Source organism: Corythoichthys intestinalis, chromosome 6, assembly GCF_030265065.1.
Source record: "Corythoichthys intestinalis isolate RoL2023-P3 chromosome 6, ASM3026506v1, whole genome shotgun sequence".
NCBI lineage: Eukaryota > Metazoa > Chordata > Actinopteri > Syngnathiformes > Syngnathidae > Corythoichthys > Corythoichthys intestinalis.
The window spans coordinates 17,379,707-17,402,089 of record NC_080400.1 but is presented as its reverse complement, the minus strand read 5'-3'; the positions used below and the strand labels follow the sequence as shown (position 1 = coordinate 17,402,089).

At 38.4% G+C, this 22,383-nt stretch overlaps 2 protein-coding genes across 3 annotated transcripts in view; both read right to left on the bottom strand.

The window, feature by feature from the left end:
* The window catches only part of LOC130917691 (serine/threonine-protein kinase PAK 1-like), a 60,236-nt gene extending 55,941 nt beyond the window's left edge, over positions 1–4,295 (bottom strand). Inside the window, exon 1 of the mRNA XM_057839334.1 lies at positions 4,053–4,295. The gene's annotated coding sequence lies outside the window, so the exon portion shown is untranslated. The remainder of the gene's footprint in view (positions 1–4,052) is intronic.
* A 1,196-nt stretch (positions 4,296–5,491) lies between these two features.
* Positions 5,492–18,140, bottom strand: LOC130917534 (methylosome subunit pICln-like). Of its 2 annotated transcripts, XM_057839045.1 has the most exons (8): positions 17,988–18,140; positions 17,759–17,922; positions 14,258–14,394; positions 12,664–12,813; positions 12,330–12,440; positions 10,655–10,969; positions 9,074–9,137; positions 5,492–5,703 (listed from the first exon to the last, which is right to left on the bottom strand). In XM_057839045.1, exons 2-6 carry the CDS (start codon positions 17,875–17,877, stop codon positions 10,860–10,862), a joined length of 627 nt encoding a protein of 208 aa, XP_057695028.1. In that variant the 5' UTR covers positions 17,878–17,922; positions 17,988–18,140; the 3' UTR covers positions 5,492–5,703; positions 9,074–9,137; positions 10,655–10,859. The 2 variants fall into 2 exon arrangements, with proteins under 2 accessions (XP_057695028.1, XP_057695027.1); XM_057839044.1 differs by having other exon boundaries at positions 17,759–18,136.
* Positions 18,141–22,383: the final 4,243 nt, after the last annotated feature.

The following is a 22,383-nucleotide window of genomic DNA, read 5'->3' as shown; positions in this document are numbered from 1 at the left end:
ATAAAGACACAAATCGACCTCCATAGAAACCAAGCCCTCCGCAGGGCTAATGTTACGTGAGCGAGTGACAGCGAGCGACAGCTTATTTATTAGCGTTGAGAATTTACTGCTTTAAGATGGCGGCTGTTTACTAATGCCGCTCAGTCTGTCATTTCGCATCTAGTTCAACATAGATATGATATCTATGAGACGTATCACTGGCTACCTGCTACTACCGTTGCATCATACGGGCGGTTTTTAGCAACGTTGGAGTAGTTTGTAGCGGCTGTGGTAAGGTTATTTATTTATTTATTTATTTTTATTGCTTCTTCCTCTACGCACGTGACGGCATCGCGTTGTCCCGCAAAAAAAAAAAAAGTCCGGGCAAAACGTGATGCTTAGAGCCGGCAAAATTAAATGATTCCTCGAGGTGAATAAAATTACTCGGACCAGTTTTTAAACTCTAGTTACTCGAGTTGCTCGATTATTCGTTTCAGCTTTACTATATAGTGAATCTTAAAACAATACATTGCAGGTCACCTTCACCTAATTGGCTGCCATTGATGGCAATAGATTAGTGCTGCAACATTTAATCGATTAACTCAAGTAATTCGACTTGAAAATAGCTTTGAATCAAATTTTGTTGCTCCAAGTATTCGTTTAATGAGTAGCATTTTAATGGTGTGTTTTGAAAGTGTTTATTTACCGTAATTTCCCGAATATAAGGCACACCCGTGTATAACGTGCATCCCAAATTTACTTGTAAAATCTAGGGAAAATTATTGTACCCGTGTATAACGCGCACCCTAATTTTAGCACCAATAAATAGAACAATATAAGAAAACAGAGCTCGTGTAGATACAGAAATGTCATTTTACCGACTGTTGGAACACAGCACAAGCATAGCACATTGGTAGTTCATAACATTACCGTAAACTGACAATATGTACGGTGATAATATGATCTGATAAGTTCTTGAACTTACCAGAATCCAGGAGAAAACAAAACAGATGTGACTTCTCTTTTAGAGGCTGCTGTATATCTTGCTCATTTCATTTCATCATGATGAATAAATGTTTCCTCCATGGATTGATACGGTAAAATGATAGTGAGAACGTAAGTCAGAAATCCGAGAGAGCTCATTGCTGTCCACACGACAGTATCAATGGGAAGTTAGGAACTATTGTTATTTGGGTTTGAGTTTCCCAAGGGGCAGATACAGTTGACGGACACAGGAAGTCTGTGTTGTGTTACGTTTGTTATGGTCCGAGTTGCGGAGCTGCAATAAACGTTGACTCAAATCAGTTCAAGACACTAAATTCTGTGCTTTCTAAAGAGTGAAAAAAGCAGAATTTAACACAGACGAAATCATTCGGCCGATCAGAGTGAAGTATTACCGAAACAAAATGGTGACGTCACATACCGTAATGGTTGGCAACGGATCGCTGCATACGTTTCTTCAACAAAACATGGCCGTGTCAATTAAAAAAAAATTTTTTTAATCGTTTTTTAAATATATATATATATGTATATATAATATATATATATTTCTGTCTCCATCCATGTACTCATATATAATGCGCATCATAATTTTACGAGTTGATTTTGGGGGGGGAAATGCGCGTTATATTCAGGAAATTACGGTAGTTTTGTTAATTTGGGTGGATACACTGCCCTCTAATGACAACAGTGAATATTACATAAGTCATTTAATATGGCTGAAAACTGCTCCCTGTTAATACCAGCATAAGCTCATGTTTTTTGTGCGTTCCGAATTTAGTTTATAGTTTTATCTAGCTGTTTTGTGGAAATAAGTGTTTGAATGATTTGTTAAGTGTATTTTGAAAAAAAAGTTAGCTAGATTTTTGTTGTTGTATCTAGATCCTCATTTATTTATTTTTTTGTAATATCATTTGACGCTACACTTCATTTTATTTTTAAATTAAAGTGCAATCCTGCATAGTTTGAAGAAACACCCAGGAATTTTATCTTATGTTGGCATGTAATGCTCTTTTGAAAGTGCAATCTTAGCAAGCCTTTGCCTTCCTTCTCCGAAAATTTATTCCACAACCCATTAAATGTTCCTAATCAGATTACTCGATTATTCGAATTAACTAGTTTATAGATTAATCGACTACTAAAATAATCGATAGCTGCAGCCCTACAATACTTGTTCAATGTCAACCCTCCCACTTTAAATGAATTTGACATCTACTAGAGATAAACCACAATTTAACTAGACTAGAAAAATTTTTAGTTCACATCAAAGGAATGAAAAGAGCCACGCAATTGGATGTCTATCATCGTCAGTAAATTAATTGAAAAGTGTAAACACGGCCGGGGTGTAAAACCAGGTAACTCAGATGCTAAAGAAAGTTCTCATGAAATTTCACCATACTAGACAGGAATTTTCAGTGCAATGCCACAAGCCAGGACAGGTTTGCACGCATATTTACCATAAGATGCTGCCATTGCATTCTCAATGGTATCACCAGACGGGGTTGAAATCTGTATACTTTTTTTTAACTTTATTTAGTGGCACTGTTTTAGCCTGGCGGAATGGTGATTAAGAAAAGCCTGGTGGCCCACCAGGCTTATAAAGCAGTGTGATTTGTCATGAGCCAACTAACTGACTAAAAATCTGACCAATTGACTAATAAACAAACAGACCACCCAAAAAAATGTAATCATTGACTTTATGATCCACCCATTGATTGACAGTGCTGCTGGCTCACTCACAAACCAGGTAATTAAAAGGACAGACACCCAGATCTTGTGTGAAAGACGGTTGTTCAAAGTTTTTAGGTATGCGATGATAATGTAGAAAATATATTCATTTATTTATTTTGTGTCATCAATTATACTAACACGCATGGTCACTGATGGACTGGACGAAATAGCCCAAAAAATAAAGATCTGTTTTGGGTTTTTTTCATGGCAAGGGATGCTGGGAAATCAAGAATAAATACATACACTACATTTAACACCTAGCATAATGGATTTTTTCCCCCATAACCTGTCACTATGTAAGACTGTATTAGATTTCTGTTGATATTATTCTACTCCAGTCCTGTAGTTGGCAGTAATGATAATTACAAAGTTCGAAAACTCATTTCTACCGCTGCTGTTTTTTTTTAGGTTTCATTACAGAAAGCAACAGTGGTTTGTTTTGGCCGGAGGTCCTAAAAGTCATTTTGAATTCTTTTCAGGGAGGAGAGCAGGAGAGACTTTCTCCATGAAAGGAGTATTTATAGATGACAACATTAGTGCTGCTACACTGAACGTGTCACACATTCAAAATGCTGTAAAAGCCTTAGGAGAAACACGCCGGTACCAAACATCAACATTGGACTGATCGGAAAATGTCTGAAATAGAACAAAATCTTGTTTTGAACCTTTTCTCAATTTATACACACATTTATAACATTGGCTGCCATTGACGGCCAGAGACGTCCAATCCATTTTGACTGGGAGGGGCGATTCCCTCCCAGTCGAATTGGATTGGATGTCCTCTCGCCGTCTAGCAATGAATCTAGAAAATCAGGAAGTCCCATAAATCGTTCATTGATTCATCAATCCAGTACCTAAATGGACTGATACTTTGTGATCTTGTTCATGATCGGCATTAATAGTGGGAATACACATAAAGCTGTCACAGGATACCAATTTGAATCCAGAGCTGATCCTTTCTTATTCACACTGGTTTACCACAATTCAATTTCGCAGACTTCTTCTGTGCCCTTCCTGAGGAGTCTTTGGTACCAGATACAACTTCAGTGTCTTATCTCCGGACACTTGGTCATCTTTTAATTCATTTATTGAACACAGCCCGACCACAGCACTACAATTAAAAGCCAACGTGACCACAAGACTTTGTCTTCCGATTTAAAAGCAAAAATGCCCACAGCTGACATAGCCTTACTAGTGGGAACATGTGAATTATGGGAAAGCAAATAAATGAAATCTGTTCCAGTTTGTGTGATTAACCCTTGTTGAGCCCGAGGTTCGCCACACCTCGCCTCGTTTTGAACACTGAACACAAGTTGAATGAAAAAGTAGAGAAATACACCCACCTTTCGTCTGCGAGTTCGCCAAAATTCAATGGGAGTGGAATTGGAGACGAGGTGTGGATACAACACCGGGCCACGCCGTTCGAAGTGGCCGCTAAAGTGTCTCCTCCGCCGGGGCTGCTTCGTCCTACTCCCCCAAGCCGAGCCAAGCCGCCTCTCCCGGCCTATTGTTAGCTAACCACCGGGGAGCCTCCTCGGCGAGGGAATAACCGCCCATCTGGTGTAAAGCGGCCACGCTATTGGCCGGCGCCTGCTCTCCCTCGCTTCTGATTGGCTGCCAGGGGTGTTCCTTTAACACCACGAGGTTTCCACAGAATCACAAGGAGGGAACACAGGTGTTGCGTTCAGGGAGAATTAGGATTTAGGAGAGACAGCATGCGCATCAAGAGGCAACGCCTTCCTGGCTGACGTCCACCTGCTGGCCCCCCACCTTTTTTTTATATTTTAATATTTCATGTCACGTGGTCACGTGACGCGTTCACACAACCCAAATAATATGAATAATGCATCATAACTCAATTCTATACATGCTTTATTCTCTTTTGTCTTTTGTTGGCATATCTATTTTGTTTTGGAGGGTTGGGGAAAAAAACGACAATCCCCTTGAAAGCCATTCAGCATTTTCCCACATAAACCACGAATAATCCTTCAATTGCTGAGTCTATAATTAATCAGATTTAGAGTCTGCAGCGGTAATTAAATCCACCGAGATCACACGTAGTAGCTTGATTTTTCCTGTTAAACCCAGCGTCAGACTCCTTTACAATACACAAAAACGCAACACAAAATATTCCAAACATGAAACGATACGATTTCACGTGAGCCCAATTCGCTCTCTGGTGAAGACAATAGTGACACCTACAGGGCAAAGAACAGAATGTCACGCAGAGTACTTCATTTTCATTACGTTGTGAAAAACTGCGCATAAACGTGTGCAAAAACAACAGTAGAGCGCAATAACAAATAAAACCATGTACATCGTGCTAAAACTTACTTCAAATGGGGGCGGGGGGGTTGACAACGAATTTACAAAGATGAAAATCTGAATAATATTCTTTTAATAAGTGACAATTACTTTTGTGTATGCAGTAAATTTACTTAATCTCTGACGTTTACGACAAACCAAGTAGTTTTAAAAAAGGGTGGAAAATTGAGGAATCTATTCCAAAGTACACCCTCCACTGACTAGGTCACGTTTATCGAATGGTTCCGATGCAAAACTGCTAACAATGGACGACGCCAGTCTCCTTGGCTCACAGTGTACATCAGATATCTAGCCTTATACATGGGACATCTGTGGTGGAGGACCGATATTGACTGATTAATTGGAATGGCTCGATTATTTACTAATATGTGTCGTCTTACTCGACAAACTACTCGAAAAAATTGTTCAACTGTCAATTTACTGTATCTCATGAGTGCATGTGAATAAAAAGAGGGAATAAATTAGAAAAATGTTATCTTTTATTATTAAGTGACTAGATGTGTTGCCACACTGTTACATGAAGGTTCACTTACAAAAAGTAAATTGATGGGAATGAACTATGTAGTTTGATGACATTTACACACGAAACAAACGGGAAGTGCCTGGAACTAACGGGAAATCCTCAGGAGGTCTTGAAAGGAGTGCAGATCCCTTGCACTTGTGCTCCATCTACACAGAAGAAATAATCAATTTAGTTGCTTGCTATCTGCAAAAGCTTTTTTCTCCGTCAGTGCAGTGCTGGCCAAAAGTATTGGCACCCCCAGCAATTCTGTCAGATAATGCTCAAGTTCTCCAAAAAATGATTGCAATTACAAATGCTTTGGTAGTATTATCCTCAATTATTTAGCTTGCACTGAAAAAACACAAAAGAAAATGAAAAGAAAAATCATTATCATTTTACACAAAACTCCAAAACTGGGCCGGACAAAAGTATTGGCACCCTCAGGTTAATATTTGGTAGCACAACCTTTAGACAAAATAACTGCGAACAACCGCTTCCGGTATCCATCAATGAGATCCTTACAATGCTCTGCAGGAATTTTAGACCATTCTTCTTTGGCCAACTGCTTCAGGTCTCTGAGATTTGAAGGGTGCCATTTCCAGCTCTCTCCACAGGTGTTCTATGGGATTCAGGTCCGGACTCATTGCTGGCCACTTTAGAAGTGCTTTCTCTCAAACCATTTTCCAGTGCTTTTTGAAGTGCCATTGTCTTGCTGAAAGACCCATGACCTCTGAAGGAGACCCATCTTTCTCACACTGGGCTCTACATTATGCTGCAAAATTTGTTGGTAGTCTTCAAACTTCATAATGCCATGCACACGGTCAAGCAGTCCAGTGCCAGAGGCAGCAAAGCAACCTCAAAACATCAGGGAACCGCCGCCATGTTTGACTGTGGCGACCGTGTTCTTTTCTTTGAAGGCCTTGTCCCCCCCCCCCCCCCCCCCCCCGTAAACTATGTCAATGCCTTTTCCCAAAAAGCTCTACTTTTGTCTCATCTGACCAGAGAACATTCTTCCAAAAACTTTTTGGCTTTCTCAGGTAAACTTTGGCAAACTTCAGCCTGACTTTTTTATGTTTTTGGGTCAGAAGTAAGGTCTTCCTGGGTAGAGTTCCTTTTTATTCAGATGCCGACGGATAGTACGGGTTGACACTGTTGTACCCTCAGACTGAAGGACAGCTTGCAGGCATGAAAATGGGTCAGGAGTTAAGAAGGTGACAAGGGTGTGGAGGAAATATGTTCCTGTAGAGCTGACCCAAACGACTAATTTTCTCCCGATAAGTCAGCAGACTATTTTTACGATTAGTCGACTAGTAAAAAATATTTTATTATTATTTTTTTTTTTTATAACTAATTTAGCAGTTAAATTTTTGTTGACACTTACTAATTCACAAAAACATTTTGGAACACAAATTCTTTATTAAAGTACAAATAAACATGCAAATAACAGTAATTAATTGCACATAAATAATGAGGTCAAATGCTCATAGCATTAACTAGTGCAAAAGATGGAATGTAAACAGATTCAGAACACCGACTTCGCCTTTCATTTTAAAGCTATTCTCAGTGTAGAATCTGAAGATTGTAGTATTATCGTATTTACATATTATAGTATTAATTCTGAAGTATGTGGGATTAACTCCAGAAAGCGTTATTTATATGAACGTGACGTGCTTTTATTTTTGAAATGTTCACCGGAAGTACGTTCGCTAAACAGATAACAGCTTCACACTCCGCAAAAAAAACACTTTTCGTCATTGCTTGTGGTGTCACTCATAGATTTTTTTTTTTTCGTTTGCAAATGCTGTGAACTAGCGATTTTTAATGTTTGAACCTTTTAACCGCAAGTTTGTGTAATGGAGAAGACCGCCAATGCTTTATAACAGACTAAAATAGGTTGTCCCCCCCCCCCCCCCCAATTAGTCTCAATGTAGCAATGCTAACGTTTACAGTGTTCAATATACATGTTTCCTTATTTTGTATGTCTGAACTGTGATTCTACGGCGTGTTGATGACCAATAAACATCTGTGAAACAAACTGGAGTCTCATATGTCATCTACACGCACGCACAAATGTACACATGCACGCACGCGTCGATAAAACGCAGCCTTGAAAATTATCGCCCTCATTTTAATTTACCTTGCGACAAATGGACTCATTGCATAACGCGACAGGTTTAGCAACTTCAATAAAACATGTCGTTAGTAAGCTAGATGGAATTATGACCCCCCTTAAAAATTTTCTCCTTTGATCTACACAATTCACATTTTTGACTTCAAAATGGTGAATTTCGCCGAAAGGTGAGTGATTTGTGAACTTGTTTGGATGTTAGTCAAGGTTCTTTTCCACCATCGGCACAATCTTTCGTTGAAATCTCTCGTCAATTGCCGAAACGTGAGTGATTTGTGAACTTGTTTGGATGTTAGTCGAGGTTCTTTATCCACCATCGGCACAATCTTTCGTTGAAATCTCTCGTCAATTTTTCTTTTCCGTCCACATCTAGGGAGGTTAGCCACAGTGCCGAGGCCTTTACACATATTGATGACACTGCGCAGGGTAGACACAGGAACATTCAGGTCTTTGGAGATGGACTTGTAACCTTGAGATTGCCCATGCTTCCTCACAATTTTGCTTCTCAAGTCCTCAGACAGTACTTTGGTCTTCTTTCTTTTCTACATGCTTAATGTGGTACACACAAGGACACAGGACAGAAGTCGAGTCAACTTTAATCCATTTTAACTGGCAGCAAGTGTGATTTAGTTATTGCCACCACCTGTTATGTGCCACATGTAAGTAATTGGTGCTGTTTTCTGAGTTTTGTGTAGAATGATTTTTTTTTTTTTCGATTCTCTTTTGTGTTTTTTCATTGCAAGCAAAATAAATGAAGCTATTACTACAAAAGCATTTCTAATTACAACCATTTTCTGTGAGAAATTGAGCATTATCTGACAGAATTGCAGGGGTGCCACTACTTTTGGCCAGCACTGTATATGCTCGTAAATGTGGACCATGGGAGGCATATGTTAAATATTTCATGGAATTACATTTTTTTCCTCTCCATACAATTTCATGCGGGACATCAAAATGAGCGCGTAACCTGGTTGAAGTTTGTCCGACTGCAATGACTTGTGTAAGTCAAAGCGACTTGGTCTAAAACAGTCTTGCTCACACAAAAGACCAAAATGAAGTCCGAAACAATTTTGAGTAAATGTGAACTAAAACTAGACGAAGACAAACCCATTTTGAAATGGCTAAAATATGACTAAGACTAATAAGTGTTATCGTCCAAAAGACTACAAAGAAAATTAAAAATGCTGCCAAAAACAACACTGCTTCCGTCTAGTCAGCCTTTCCTTTGTCCTGGGCCTTGTGCTTGTGTGTCTCCAAACAATAAAATATATTTTAAAAGGACTAAAGGAAATAACATTATTACTAAAACTGTTGGGAGTGTCACTACTAGGAATACTGTCGGCGCCGCAATGATACGTCAGCGCGACCCGCCTATTGGTGCATATAGTGTGTGCATGTCTGTGACTGACCAGTGGTCGACGTCCGCGTCCTCAAATTGCCCTGCTTCCGCCTCGGCATCCACCTCCATTCCATCTATGGATGCAAATAACATTATGGACCATTTTCTTTATCTGTCGTACTCCTCAACAATGAGGCATAGACTTCATTACCTATTGACATGACACTTCGTCATTCTTTGCCTTATCAGAGGGGGCCGAGCTTCAATTAGTATAGTAAGGCGAAGATGGCGCACGTTCATGTCTTAGCTGTATTCAAGCTTGGATTTTTGAAGAACTATGAAAGCTGAACCGCATACAATCAGGAAGGATTGTCTCAGGAGTGATTTGTTCAAGGATTCAAGGTAAATATTATTTTTTTCCGTACCATGCATGCATTTTGAAACGCTGTGAAAAAAAATCAATGGGAGAATGGGAACCGCTACAGCACTGGCGTCATTCTTCGACATATATACGTAAAATAGATACATAACTACCCGTTTTTTTGCTCTTTTAACAAAGAATCGAGACAGTTTTACGTCTATATCTACAAAGAATTAAGTGATTGACGCATTTATAAGCAGGAATTTTCTTCTTTCTTTACACATGGAGGCGGCTAATTTTCTTAACTGACTAGCCTCGTAGTTGGCAATATTTACGCGAGATAAATGCTACCTGCATGTTTTTTTTGTTTTGCTTTTAACCAAGAATTGAGACTGCTTTACGTCCATATCTATAAAGAATTCAGGGATTTAAGCATTTATTCACCGGAATTTTCAACAGAAAAAGCTCTTTGTTTACATCTGGTAGCCGTTAGCTTCATTCGCTAACAGAGTAGCATTGTACTTCGACATATATACGTAAAATAAGCACTAACTGCACGTTGTTTTTTTTGTTTTTTTTTTACTTTTAACCAAGAATAGAGACTTTTACGTCCATATCTATGAATAATTTGGGGATTTAAGCATTTATTCACAAGAATTTTCAACAAAAAAATGCTTTGTTTACGTCAGGCGGCCGCTAGCATCATTCGCTAACAATATACACTGTATAATGATAATAAAAGGCTATTCTATAATAGGTTTTGATTGTATATATTATTTATTAACAATCTATTTACATATTATTCATAATTAATTCTGCATGTTTTCCGCTAGTATTACGTTTCTGGTGTTAAATTGAATGATTTATTAGCTGTTGAAAACTTGCAGTAAATAAAAAAAACATTTTTTAAGTTGCTATTTTGGTCAAAAACATGCTAAATATTGCTATTGATCCTAAAAATATAGGTGATTATCTCTGTATTTGGTGATTTTTGTGCATCGAGTGTAAAATCTGAGATTTTTATAGCCTTTTAAGTTGTGTTATACTTATGTAAAAATAATTAATCGGGATTTTATAAAGGAACGACTGAATTTTTTGACGCCGCTGCTCATGGAGACTCATATATGGGTAAGTTAGGGGCCTGTTTTGGTTTTAGGATGGTAGCAGCTTTGGTTTTGAAAATATTTGAAGTTTTTGAAAATAGGCCCCCAACGGATCAGCCCTGTTTCCCGTGTCATGTCAATAGGTTAAGTCATGAAGTCTATGAATGAGGTAAAAATTTGGTCCAACCGTCGCACTGTGCATCCATGCCCTGCTGGGTGCGTACGCCACCCATGTGGTAGCGCTGCGCCACGCTCTGCGCCAACATGCCCTCCAACCGTTCCAGTGTGGCTTGGCCTTCCTGGGTCAGCGCAGATAGACCCTCGTCGCACGTGTAAAAGGTGGGGATGTCGGCGTGACCATGCTCTGAATTGAACATCCATACGTCCGGCGTTTAACTCACTGGCTGACATTGAGTGAGTTTTCTGTGCCGTTGACGGCAATAGACGTCCGATTGGACATCTATCGTCGTCAACTGCAGTAGGTGAGTGTTCTTACCAGCTTCTGGAAATACACAAGAGAGAAGGAAGGATTGACTTTTTGCCTGTCACAATTAAAAGAATAATCGACAACTAAAAGTTTATCAAATGAATCCAGATTGAATAATTATAGGCCTAGTAAAACAAGTCGTTACATTGTACCAGAGGTGGAATGTAATGGAGTAAAAGTACTTCATGACTGTACTCAAGTCCATTTTTGTGTATCTATTTTATTTCACTACATTTTACAGCAGGTATCTGTACTTTTTACTCCACAACTTTTCAAATTGTCCCCACGTTACACGTTACTTTTATTTGTTTTCTTTTTCTCTCATTGTGTATTGATAATTTCGTCTTCGTGCATCCGGTGCAATCGATAAGCCCAATGCAACTACACCGTAACTGAGCACTAGAGGCAGCAACACGAGTACCAGAAAGATTAGGCGGGTGAACAAGATATTGACCAATTAAAAACCACCACACTCTTGTACCGTAGGTGGCGGTATGCATCTAATAGTTGCTTGCAATCTGCCATTCATTACCATTGCACTGTACGATGAATTTCTCAATTTGCAAGTTTCCTAAAAATGCACAATTAGACAAAAATGCGGGAAAAAAAGTTGATTTTACAAACTAAAACAAACGTAGAACAGACCATCAGGAAGGCACATTGCCAAATATTTCAATAGATGATTATCGTTGTTTAAATTCTTTCTTGAGCCACATAATAGTAAATATTCATTTCTTTATTTATATCTTTTTAAACATTTTCATTAAAATAAATAAATGACCAAAAAATTGTTTTTTAAAAATATATTTTAGGTTTTTAGCTTATTTAAGAAATTTTGAATAAAAGCAGAAAAAAAATCATTTAAAAAATATATAGAAAAAGGAAATATGATTAAACAGTAAATTTTCACTTTTAATTTTGGGGCATTTTTGTCAAAAAATAAAAAAACGACAAACTAAATGTTTTATTTTTATCTTAACTTATTTAAACTAAAAACAAAAAGGGAAAACAGTGAACAATCATTCTATTCCATGTATTTCTTTCAATTTTTTTTCCTATCATTAAACAAAAAATGGCCAAGATTCTTTTAATTTTTTGAATAATTTAATTCCATTTCTTTCCTTCAGCTGGGGGGGGGGGGCATTAAATATATTTTGATTTCTGTTGTCCTTAATAAAAGCAGATGTTTCATCCCTCTACTAACTCATTGCCTGCTATTGACGAGTGACGTCCAATTCATTCAAATGGTGAGGACAGGCTGTTCACGCTCATTTTTCAGTGCTTGGATGTCCAACACCGTCAATAGCAGCAAACGAGCTATTGTTTTTCTTTAACTAAATCATCCAGATGTAAATATCTGCGTGTTTAGTCTCACCAGCCTCCTCGACATCGTACTCTTCGCCTTCAAAATCATTGTCAGAGTCATCATCTTCGGGATCGGGATGCAGCGCCTGACACTCGCACATGGCCGCAAACATGGACTCCACTGAACACACACGGATAATAACAACTAGGGTTGGACATCTTCCATTCATACAAATACAGTATCTTTGAAGTCAGGATTTATTACAATTCGTCATCCAAACAACAAAGAAAAAAATGTCCCTTTAGTAGCTCTGTAAACAACAGGTAAAGTGACAGAACAAATAAAAAACTGCAACCTATCAGTGAGCACTACAAATCAAGATGAAGAGAAAAAATAAACACACATGCTGCTTTGTCACCGGGCACAAATCGGATCTCTGTGATACCACCTTCCTCTCCATCATCTCCACCCTCATTATCATCTTCCTCCTCACTACCCACTCCGTCATCAGCTTCATCTGCTGCCTTCTCCGCCATTTCAGCATTGTTCTCCTCTGGAGGGAAGCATAATTAGAGAAAGCTGTTAATCGTTATCAAAGATAGTACTGTACTAGTTAAGGGTGTAACGGTACATGTATTTGTATTGAACCGTTTCGGTACGTGGTCCTCGGTTCGGAACAGAGGCTTACCGAACGAGTTTCTGATGTAATGTAACCCTGACTTTTCGAGGCTGTGAGCCGATCGGGTTACAGTTTCTTTGTGTAGATTGTATTTACTCCGTCTTCCCTACTATAATGAGGACCAACACGGTACGACCGTATAACCCAGAAACGTCAACGGCGCGACAACGTGGCCGCCGCGAGAACGCAGTGAAACGCGAGTGTTAAAGTCAATCAGCCAATGCACACCCGTCTTAGTGCGACCGCATGTTAGGCGCGTCCCAGAAGCAGCTCAACACGACGCACGCGAAAAGAACGGCAGAGTTTATTATTTGACGCGAGACGCGACCCTGCTGCGTCAATACTACTACCGGTAGCTAGAATCGGGCAGACCGGAAGTCACTCGTGTAAAAATAAGGTGGATCCGGTGGATTTTCAAACTAATATGCAATCGTAACCCACTAAAACCTAGTCCATCAGATTTCTTGAGTGGTAGATTGGGGCACAGTTGACTTGTCTTTGTTGATTTACTGCTGTCTTCTCTCCTATAATAATAACCATGACCCCATGTTCAATACAAAACCCTCCTACCACAACAAAACAAGTAGGAATTAATATTCACATAGGAACTAAAGTTATACAACATAAAATATACAATATAAATGATTACTACATCACATTTGTAAAATATAAACACATAATAAAATAATAGCCCATTTAAATAAAATAAATTGAAATGAGCTAAAACACCCATAATTAAATAATTAGAATAATACAAAGATCCTGCTTACACAATTAAATTTATTCATTTCTGTGTGGCGCTTTAACTTGAGAAAATCTACCAATAAAGCTTTTGAAAACCGATCATAAGAAAAAAAAAAAGATTCATTGAGGCATTTCATTTGTAAAATACATGTTAAAATCTTTGTCATTGGGATTGCTTTTCTCTTTAGCACAGGACTTCTTTTTTCTTCTTTCTTTCAGAAAGAAAGCTGACCAATACGCGGGGTCTGAAAGGCAAATTGTTGTTGGATTATCTTTAAATACCCGCTACTTTTTGAGCAGAATTGTAGCTTTGTATAGGCTAATGTTCCTATTGTTGAAAGCACAAAGGTGTGTAATAAGCAACTAGCATATTTATATTTTGCATTTTGTTTTCTTACTGTACCGAAAATGAACCGAACCGTGACCTCAAAACCGAGGTACGTACCGAACCAGATTTTTGTGTACCGTTACACCCCTAGTACTAGTCCCATTTCTAGTATTAGTTAACTTTTTCCATGCACAAATGCATGCAAAGACTATGGTGTTAAAGAGAAACTGTGTTGAGTATCCTGACCACTGAGTTTTCCGTTGACCATTACATAGAGATGCTCTTGGGGGTACGCGCTGACGTCTCTGGAGATGGCGTGCAGGCCGATGGTAGGATACTCCAGACAGAAACCCAAACCGGCACCATCGAACCAGGACAGACGACTGCAAACAGTTTAACAATGTGGCGATGTTAGCAGAGATTTGAACTCGGGATGTTAAACCAGAGGTTTCAAAGTCGCGGCACGGGAGTCAGACACACTGGACCGCTAAGGTAAATCATGTGCATTAACGTTATGTTTCTTACAAACAAACAAAAAAACTTTTATAAAAAGAAAACTGAAATAAAGGAATAAGCACTTTTTTTCTGTTTAAAAAAAAAAAAGTTATTGTATTTTATTTTTTTCTGATTAAATTAGGGCTGTCAAAATGATCGCGTTAACGGGCGGTAATTAATTTTTTAAATTAATCACGTTAAAATATTTGATGCAATTAGCGCACATGCCCCGCTCAGACAGATTTAAATGACAGTACAGTGAAATGCCCACCTGTTAATTGTGTTTTGTGGAGTTCTGCTGTCCTCTGCTGGCGCTTGGGTGCGACTGATTTTATAGGCTTCAGCACCCATGAGCATTGTGTAAGTAATTATTGACAACAATGGCGGGCTACTAGCTTATTTTTTGATTGAAAAATTTACAAATTTTATTAAAACGAAAACATTAAGAGGGGTTTTAATATAAAATTTCTATAACTTGTACTAACATTTATCTTTTAAGAACTACAAGTCTTTCTATCCATGGATCGCTTTAACAGAATGTTAATAATGTTAATGCCATCTTGTTGATTTATTGTTATAATAAACAAATACAGTCCTTATGTACCGCATGTTGAATATATATATATCCATCTTGTGTCTTATCTTTCCATTCCAACAATAATTTAAAGAAAAATATGGCATATTTTATAGATGGTTTGAATTGCGAGTAATTACGATTAATTAATTTTTAAGCTGTAATTAACTCGATTAAAAATTTTAATCTTTTGATAGCCCTAGATTAAATATGTAAAATCAAAACTGAACATTAAAGAACAGGAAAATACTATTTACCCAGCACTTAAAATTATCTGATTTTATGAAGTTGTCTTTTAGAGTGACCTGGATGGATAGAATCAGGAGTATATCAGAAGGACAGCCAATACCTGGGAGAATGGACGGAGGTTCTAAATTATGGAAAATCAAGGGTATCGAAACAGTTGGGTACTTGATCTATCTCTTGATCTCTTAATCTATCGCAGATCGAGGAAATAACACTCAAACAACTAAGAAATGGTCTACTGTCAAAGTTCTACAATCTACTTCAGTGGATAAATTTAATGCCTGGAGAAATGACTTGAACGAAAATATTGCTGAGAATGATTTAGTGCTGCAACGATGAATCGATTAACTCAAGTATTCGATTAGAAAAAAATACTCAAATTAAATTTTGTTGCCTCGAGTATTCGTTTAATTTAAGTGGCGTTGTAACGGTTTATTTTGAAAGTGTTTGCATTTAGTATTATTGATTAGGGTGGATACACTGCCCTCTGGTCTGCCTCTTTTCACATGGCTGAATCCAACTGCTCCCTGTTAAGACCAACGTAAGCCAAGTTTTTGTTTGAGCTAATGTTTTTAATGCATTCATAATTTAGTTTATAGGTGTAATTAGCCATTTTTTTGTGGGAATATGTGTCAGAACCATTTTTTTAGAGCATTGTAAAAAAAACTTTAGCATTTTATCGCATTTAAGCAAGTAGACTTTTTCTATGTAAGTTAGCCAATTGTTCTTTTGTTTTACATTGATCCTCAATTTTTAAAGTTTATACTGTTTGAGGCTCAGCTCAGGTATTTTAATTTTTCATATTCCTTATCTGATTACTCGATTATTTGAACTAACTAGTCCATCGATTAATCAACTACTAAAATATTCGATAGCTGCAGCCCTAGAATGATTGGAATGAAGCATGTTTGAAAGCCCAAAAAACACAATAAATACTAGATTAAAACTGATTCAATACAAGTAGTTAACAAGAATGTATATAACTCCTGAAATACTGCATTACATGTTTGGTAACATTCCTGATACATGCTCTAAATGTAACAACTTCAAGGGTACCCTCATACACTGTGTATGGGAGTGTTCGAAAATTCTGAATTTTTGGAAAGATATTACAAAATGTTTATCATGTGTCTTTAAAGTGAATGTACCTATCTCGGCCAAACTTTGTGTTTTGGGTATTTATCCCACAGATGCTGTTAGAACCAAAAAATGAAAAAAAAGTTAGATTTTGGATTACTGCATGCACGAAGAGTGATCGCCTTGAATTGGAAGAACATGGAACCACATTCGTTAAGACAATGGATTAAGGAACTGTCGCAAGGCAAAGGAATGGAAAGACTGACTTACATCTCGAAAGGAAAACCGAAAGAATTTGTGAAAGTATGGGACACATACAGTATATGTATGTTGTATCAACATTCTAAACTAAAGGAATCTGGGAATGTAATGACATCTATATATATTAGATTTTTGATTTTTTTCTTTGCAAGCTGTGTGAGTGTGTGTGTGAATGTGTATAAGATTATTCATTATTTTTGTTTTTTATTCAATTGGGTTGCGAAATATGGCCTTGTGGCCATGATGTTTTGAATTTTCAGTTTTTGTCTTTTAATTTTTTGGAAGAAAAAAAAAAGTGGAGGAAAAAAAAAGGGACAGCGAATGTTAGAGGATTTGGAGATAAAGTCTGAGAGGCCAGACTTGAGATGGTTTGGACATGTTCAGAGGAGAGATAGTGTGTATATTGGCAAAAGGATGCTGAATTTCCATATGCCAGACAGGAGGTCTAGAGGATGACCAAAGAAGAGGTTTATGGATGTAAAGAGGACATGAAGGTAGTTGGTGTGAGAGCAGAGGATGCAGAGAACAGAGTAAGATGGAGACAACCGTTTCGCTGTGGCGACCCCTGAAGGGAAAAGCCGAAAGGATAAGAAGACTGTTTATTTTTGTAAGATTTTTTATTCCTAAAATAATGGAAATACATTTTAAAAACAATGAAAAAAGAATATTTGCTTTCAAAACTTTCAAAAATTATCAACTTTTTTCTTAAGGTCTACAATGTCCCTAAACGATTAAGAGACTATCAAAATAATTGTCGATCCATTTGGAAAATCGATTAGATTGAATAACAACCTTGTGTTGAAGTAAATAAAACGGTGAAGGAATCCACCAGAATGCGGTCTGAATTCAAACTTTAGAAGAAAATGGATTCGGATTTTTTTTGTGCGTCTTTTGCGCTTTTACTTGAAGTTTCCGACGTAAGATAAACTGGAAGTTCCGGTTCCGACTAACGTGTCTAAACATTAGTCCTAAATATAAATCTAGTAAAACATCAACTGCTTTAAACAATCCTGTCAATTCATTTTGAAACCGTAAACATTCAGTAAATGTGAAGTTAAAAGCAGCATTTTGCAATTGTAACTAAACCGACTCACGTTTCAGCGATGTAGAGCGTCCCGTTGCCCAGCTTTTGTCCGTCCAGCACTGCGGTCGTGTCGGCCTGCTGGAGGCGAACTCCCTCGGTGGGAGGCCGGAGGTTCTTCAACAAAACCATAGCGTCTTTCCACAACGATAAGCTCTGCGCTCTCCCTGCGTGTGGCTAAACCAGCCTGGGCTTAGCGTGTGCGTGTCTGGCAGAACAAATCCGAGCATTTATTTATTTACCCTGCTGAGGACAGTCACCAGCTAGCCGGGCCGTGCATGAACTTCCCGACGAGAAAGAACCGAGGCCGTCGTAAACTCCCAGAAGTGGAAAACTGGGACAACTCGAGAGATTCTGGTCCAAGTGTGACGTTTAACGGCTTCATGTGTTCTCGCGAGAACACAACACCAACGCGACACTAAAGAAAGTTCCCGCCCTTTGCTTCTGAATTCACAATTTTTTTTTTTTTTTTTTTTTCCGGGGCGGTTTTGGGCCATGTACAAACATAATTCAAATAAAAACTGTAATTCCCGAGATTTAAGAAAAAAATGTTTATTTTTTCGTTGTAAAGAATTTCCATTATATAGCATTTTCTAAAGTAGTGTTTAGTCAATGACTGGTCACGGTCAGCTGTCATACAAGGACATTGTCGTTATCGGAAACGAAGTACAGTGAAAGACTATGAATGGGGGAGGGGGTTTTAACCCGTTTCAGGGCATTCATTGAACTCACGGTGCCATTGACGTCAATAGATGTCCAATCAATTTAAAGTGGGAGAAAAGGCAGCAGTTCAAATTAACTACAGTCAGCCCTCATTTTTCGCGGTTAATGGGGACTGGAACCCGGCGTGATAAGTGAAAAACCGACAAGTAGCACCCCCTCAATTTTTTTTTTTTTTTTTTTTTTTGTGTGTGTGTCTAATGCATTTATCCAGATTTAGCATTGGAAAGAAATACATATAGGACATGTTTTTTCACTTTTCCCCCCACAAAGTACAATTTTTGAAAAAATGTATAAGGCCAAAAGCACAGACAAGACTGAAAAAGCAGTTTCTTCTCTTGCACTCCTCTTTAAAAGAAACTGCTGTATTTTAACAATACGTCTATATGCTGCCACAGCAGATTCATGCTGCATTAAGTCCCTGAACTATTTTTAATTTGTCCGTTTTACCCTGGAAACCCCCGTTTACAGACGTCGCGCAACCGCTTTTGTTTCAACCTAGGCATAAAAAGGTAAGTAATCGTATGTATTATTCGAAATGTCTGTCTTTTTAGCTTGGAATCATTAATTGGTGTCTATTTCTTTTGGGGGGAAAAAAAAACCTTAAAAAATTATTCACTCGCATATTTTAAACTTTTAAACGAATGACATCACAATGAAAAAAAAAATGGCGTCTGTAAAAAAAGTCACGGATATCTACATCATAACTATCGCTTAATTGTATTTTTTTTTTTTTTTTGTTACTGTCGCATTTTCTCTGATATGTTAGATAAATAATCGATCCAAACAAAGAAAAATTGAAAAAAAATGTCATGAAAAATGAATGAACTCCATTCCAGGGAAATCATATTTTGCTTTTCAAAAAGAGGACACAAAACACAGACATAAATAATCCCCGTTTAGGCTTATATTCAAAGTTTATACGGATCGATAGCATGCATGCACTGTCTGTGCATGTCACACATACAAACGGGCAGTTTGCCCCGACTCTCGGCCGTGTAAGCAATCTTGAAATATTGCTCATATAGAGCAGAGAGAAAACCAATCATTCTCAGGCTTATCTTCAACCCATTTTGATTTTTTTATGACTGTTGTCAAGGCCGGCCCTTCCCCAAAAGCAGTGTTCAATGCAAGCTAGGCGCTAATAACGCACAGCTGCACCGCTACCGAAGCACTCTGTCTCTCTCGCTCTTTGATGACGTAATTGCTGCATGAATTCCGATTTGGGAGCCTTGACAGTACACACTGCCGCGATATTCTGGAAAAATGTGGCCAAGATCGGATTTGAACCACCTACGAAAGTGACCCAGATTGGATTTGAAATGGTCCAGTTCTACGCGACTCGTCACGGTCAGACCGTCAAGTTAATGTCTCAATCGAGTCGGAAAAAAAACAAAAAAATCGGATTCATGCATTAAGACCTGTAGTATGAACGTTAGACTTCTATTCTACGTGTCAAACACCTGAACAGGGCAGGTTAAAAAAAAAAAAGTATGAACCACATATATTTGTATAATTTTTCGTAATTATTTTCTCGATATATATATTTTTTACAATTTTTTAAAATATATTTTAAATAGAAAATTTTAAGGCGATTCAAATAAAGAATGACCCTATTTCATAATTAAATATTTTAGGGAGAAAAAATAAAATAGCAGCATCACGTGACAATTATAGAAAACTGGGAAATCTGATCTTTCAAACACCCACTGCCTCATTCTGATTCATATACTAGTCCTTCTAAAAAATTGCATATTGTGATAAAGTTAATTATTTTCTGTAATGTACTGATAAACATTAGGCTTTCATATATTTTAGATTCATTACACACAACTGAAGTAGTTCAAGCCTTTTATTGTTTTAATATTGATGATTTTGGCAAAAAAGTCAAGAAAAACGAAAAATCCCCAAAAACTAGCATATGATGAAAGGGTACTCTAAAAAAGCTACTAACCTCACCATCTGAATCAACAAATTAAGTCAAAACACCTGCAAAAGATTCCTGAGGCTTTTAAAAACTCCCAGCCTGGTTCATTACTCAAAACCGCAATCATGGGCGAGACTGCCGACCTGACTGCTGACCAGAAGGCCATTATTGACATCCTCAAGCAAGAGGCTAAGACACAGAAAGAAATTTCTGAGCGAATAGGCTGTTCCCAGAGTGCTGTATCAAGTGGGAAGTCTGTGGGAAAGAAAAAGTGTGGCAGGAAACGCTGCACAACCAGGTAACCGCATCCTGAGAAAGATTGTGGAGAAGGGCCGATTCCAGACCTTGGGGGACCTGCAGAAACAGTGGACTGAGTCTGGAGTAGAAACATCCAGAGCCACCGTGCACAGGCGTGTGCTGGAAATGGGCTACAGGTGCCACATTCCCCAGGTCAAGCCACTTTTGAACCTGGAACAGAGGCAGAAGCGCCTGGCCCGGGCTACAGAAAAGCAGCACTGGACTGTTGCTCAGTGGTCCAAATTACTTTTTCAGATGAAAGCAAATTTTGCATGTCATTCCGAAATCAAGGTGCCAGAGTTTGGAGGAAGACTGGGGAGAAGGAAATGCCAAAATACCTGAAGTCCAGTGTCAAGTACCCACAGTCAGTGATGGTCTGGGGTGCCATGTAAGCTGCTGGTGTTGGTCTACTGTGTTTTACCAAGGGCAAGGTCAATGCAGCTAGCTATCAGGAGATTTTGGAGCACGTCATGCTTCCATCTGCTGAAAAGCTTTATGAAGATGAAGATTTCATTTTTCAGCACGCCCTGCTCACAGTGCCAAAACCACGAGATGGGAGAGGGAGAGAGAGAGAAAACCACTGGTGAATGGTCTACTAGTGATGGGTCCGTGAGACCTCATGAAGCCTGTTGACACAGTGTGAATACTGTGTCATTGAATACTGACACCAGCTGGACATAAAAAATCCCTACAGGCAACCCACTTGACAGAGTGACACTGAATTGATGACATAGCATGTAAAATCAAATCATTTGTCTTTGCATTCATATTGCATTATTTCATATCTTTAAATTATGTGAACATACAGTATATTAGAATGTGAAAATGTAAGTAATAATGAATGGGTGAATGAGGATGCTTGTGTACCTTTTGTTCTATTAACAGTTTATTCAAAAACATAGTTTTTTTAATGTTTAAAATTTAGTTGGTTCCTTTTTATTTATTTATTTTTTAAACAAGAAATTTCACCTGCTGTGGACAACACACACTCGCATGGAACCAACGATGCCAGCATGCACAATAATTTCTTAGCCAATTAAAGGGGTGCATTGCGTGCCATGTTCGGCTCAACCATGCATCATGGCACTTTTGCAATTTCATCTACAGTTGCATTGCCTCTTTGACTCCCCACTTCGTCATCTAAGTGGTACTATAGCCCATCAGAAAAAAATTGAAGTGGACAATTAATAAATTATAGCTTAATTACCAATTTCTAATAAATTACCAAAAAAGCTACTGTGGGAAAGTAAAGGAATCTGTAGCTTCTGGAGGATCACAGAACGGCCGGTGCTCTGGACGGCCGGCGGCCGCCATACACACGTCACTGTTTTTAATCCCCCTACCCTCTATGAGTATCTACAGTTCGCACCGAATCCGACAGGTGGCAGCAATGCGCCTGGCTGTTAACCGCCAATCTGAGGAGGAGAACGAAGAAGTGGGCCATTGCCGCAAGACGCTGTGACTGACAGACTTGCTGTGGCCCACGAAGGGGCAGGATCGAGCGATAAGAGCTTTGGCGGACTTTCTAGTTGCCACCGGGCTGAGATGGAATGAAGAGGGTTACTTGTTAGGGATGTTGGCAATTGTTATCCACCAGGTAGCTACAATTTAAATGAAATAAATGGCAACTAAAGGGCTAGTATTTTAGCTGTAAAACAACGTATGCACACGCAGCAGCAATATTAATTCAGAAG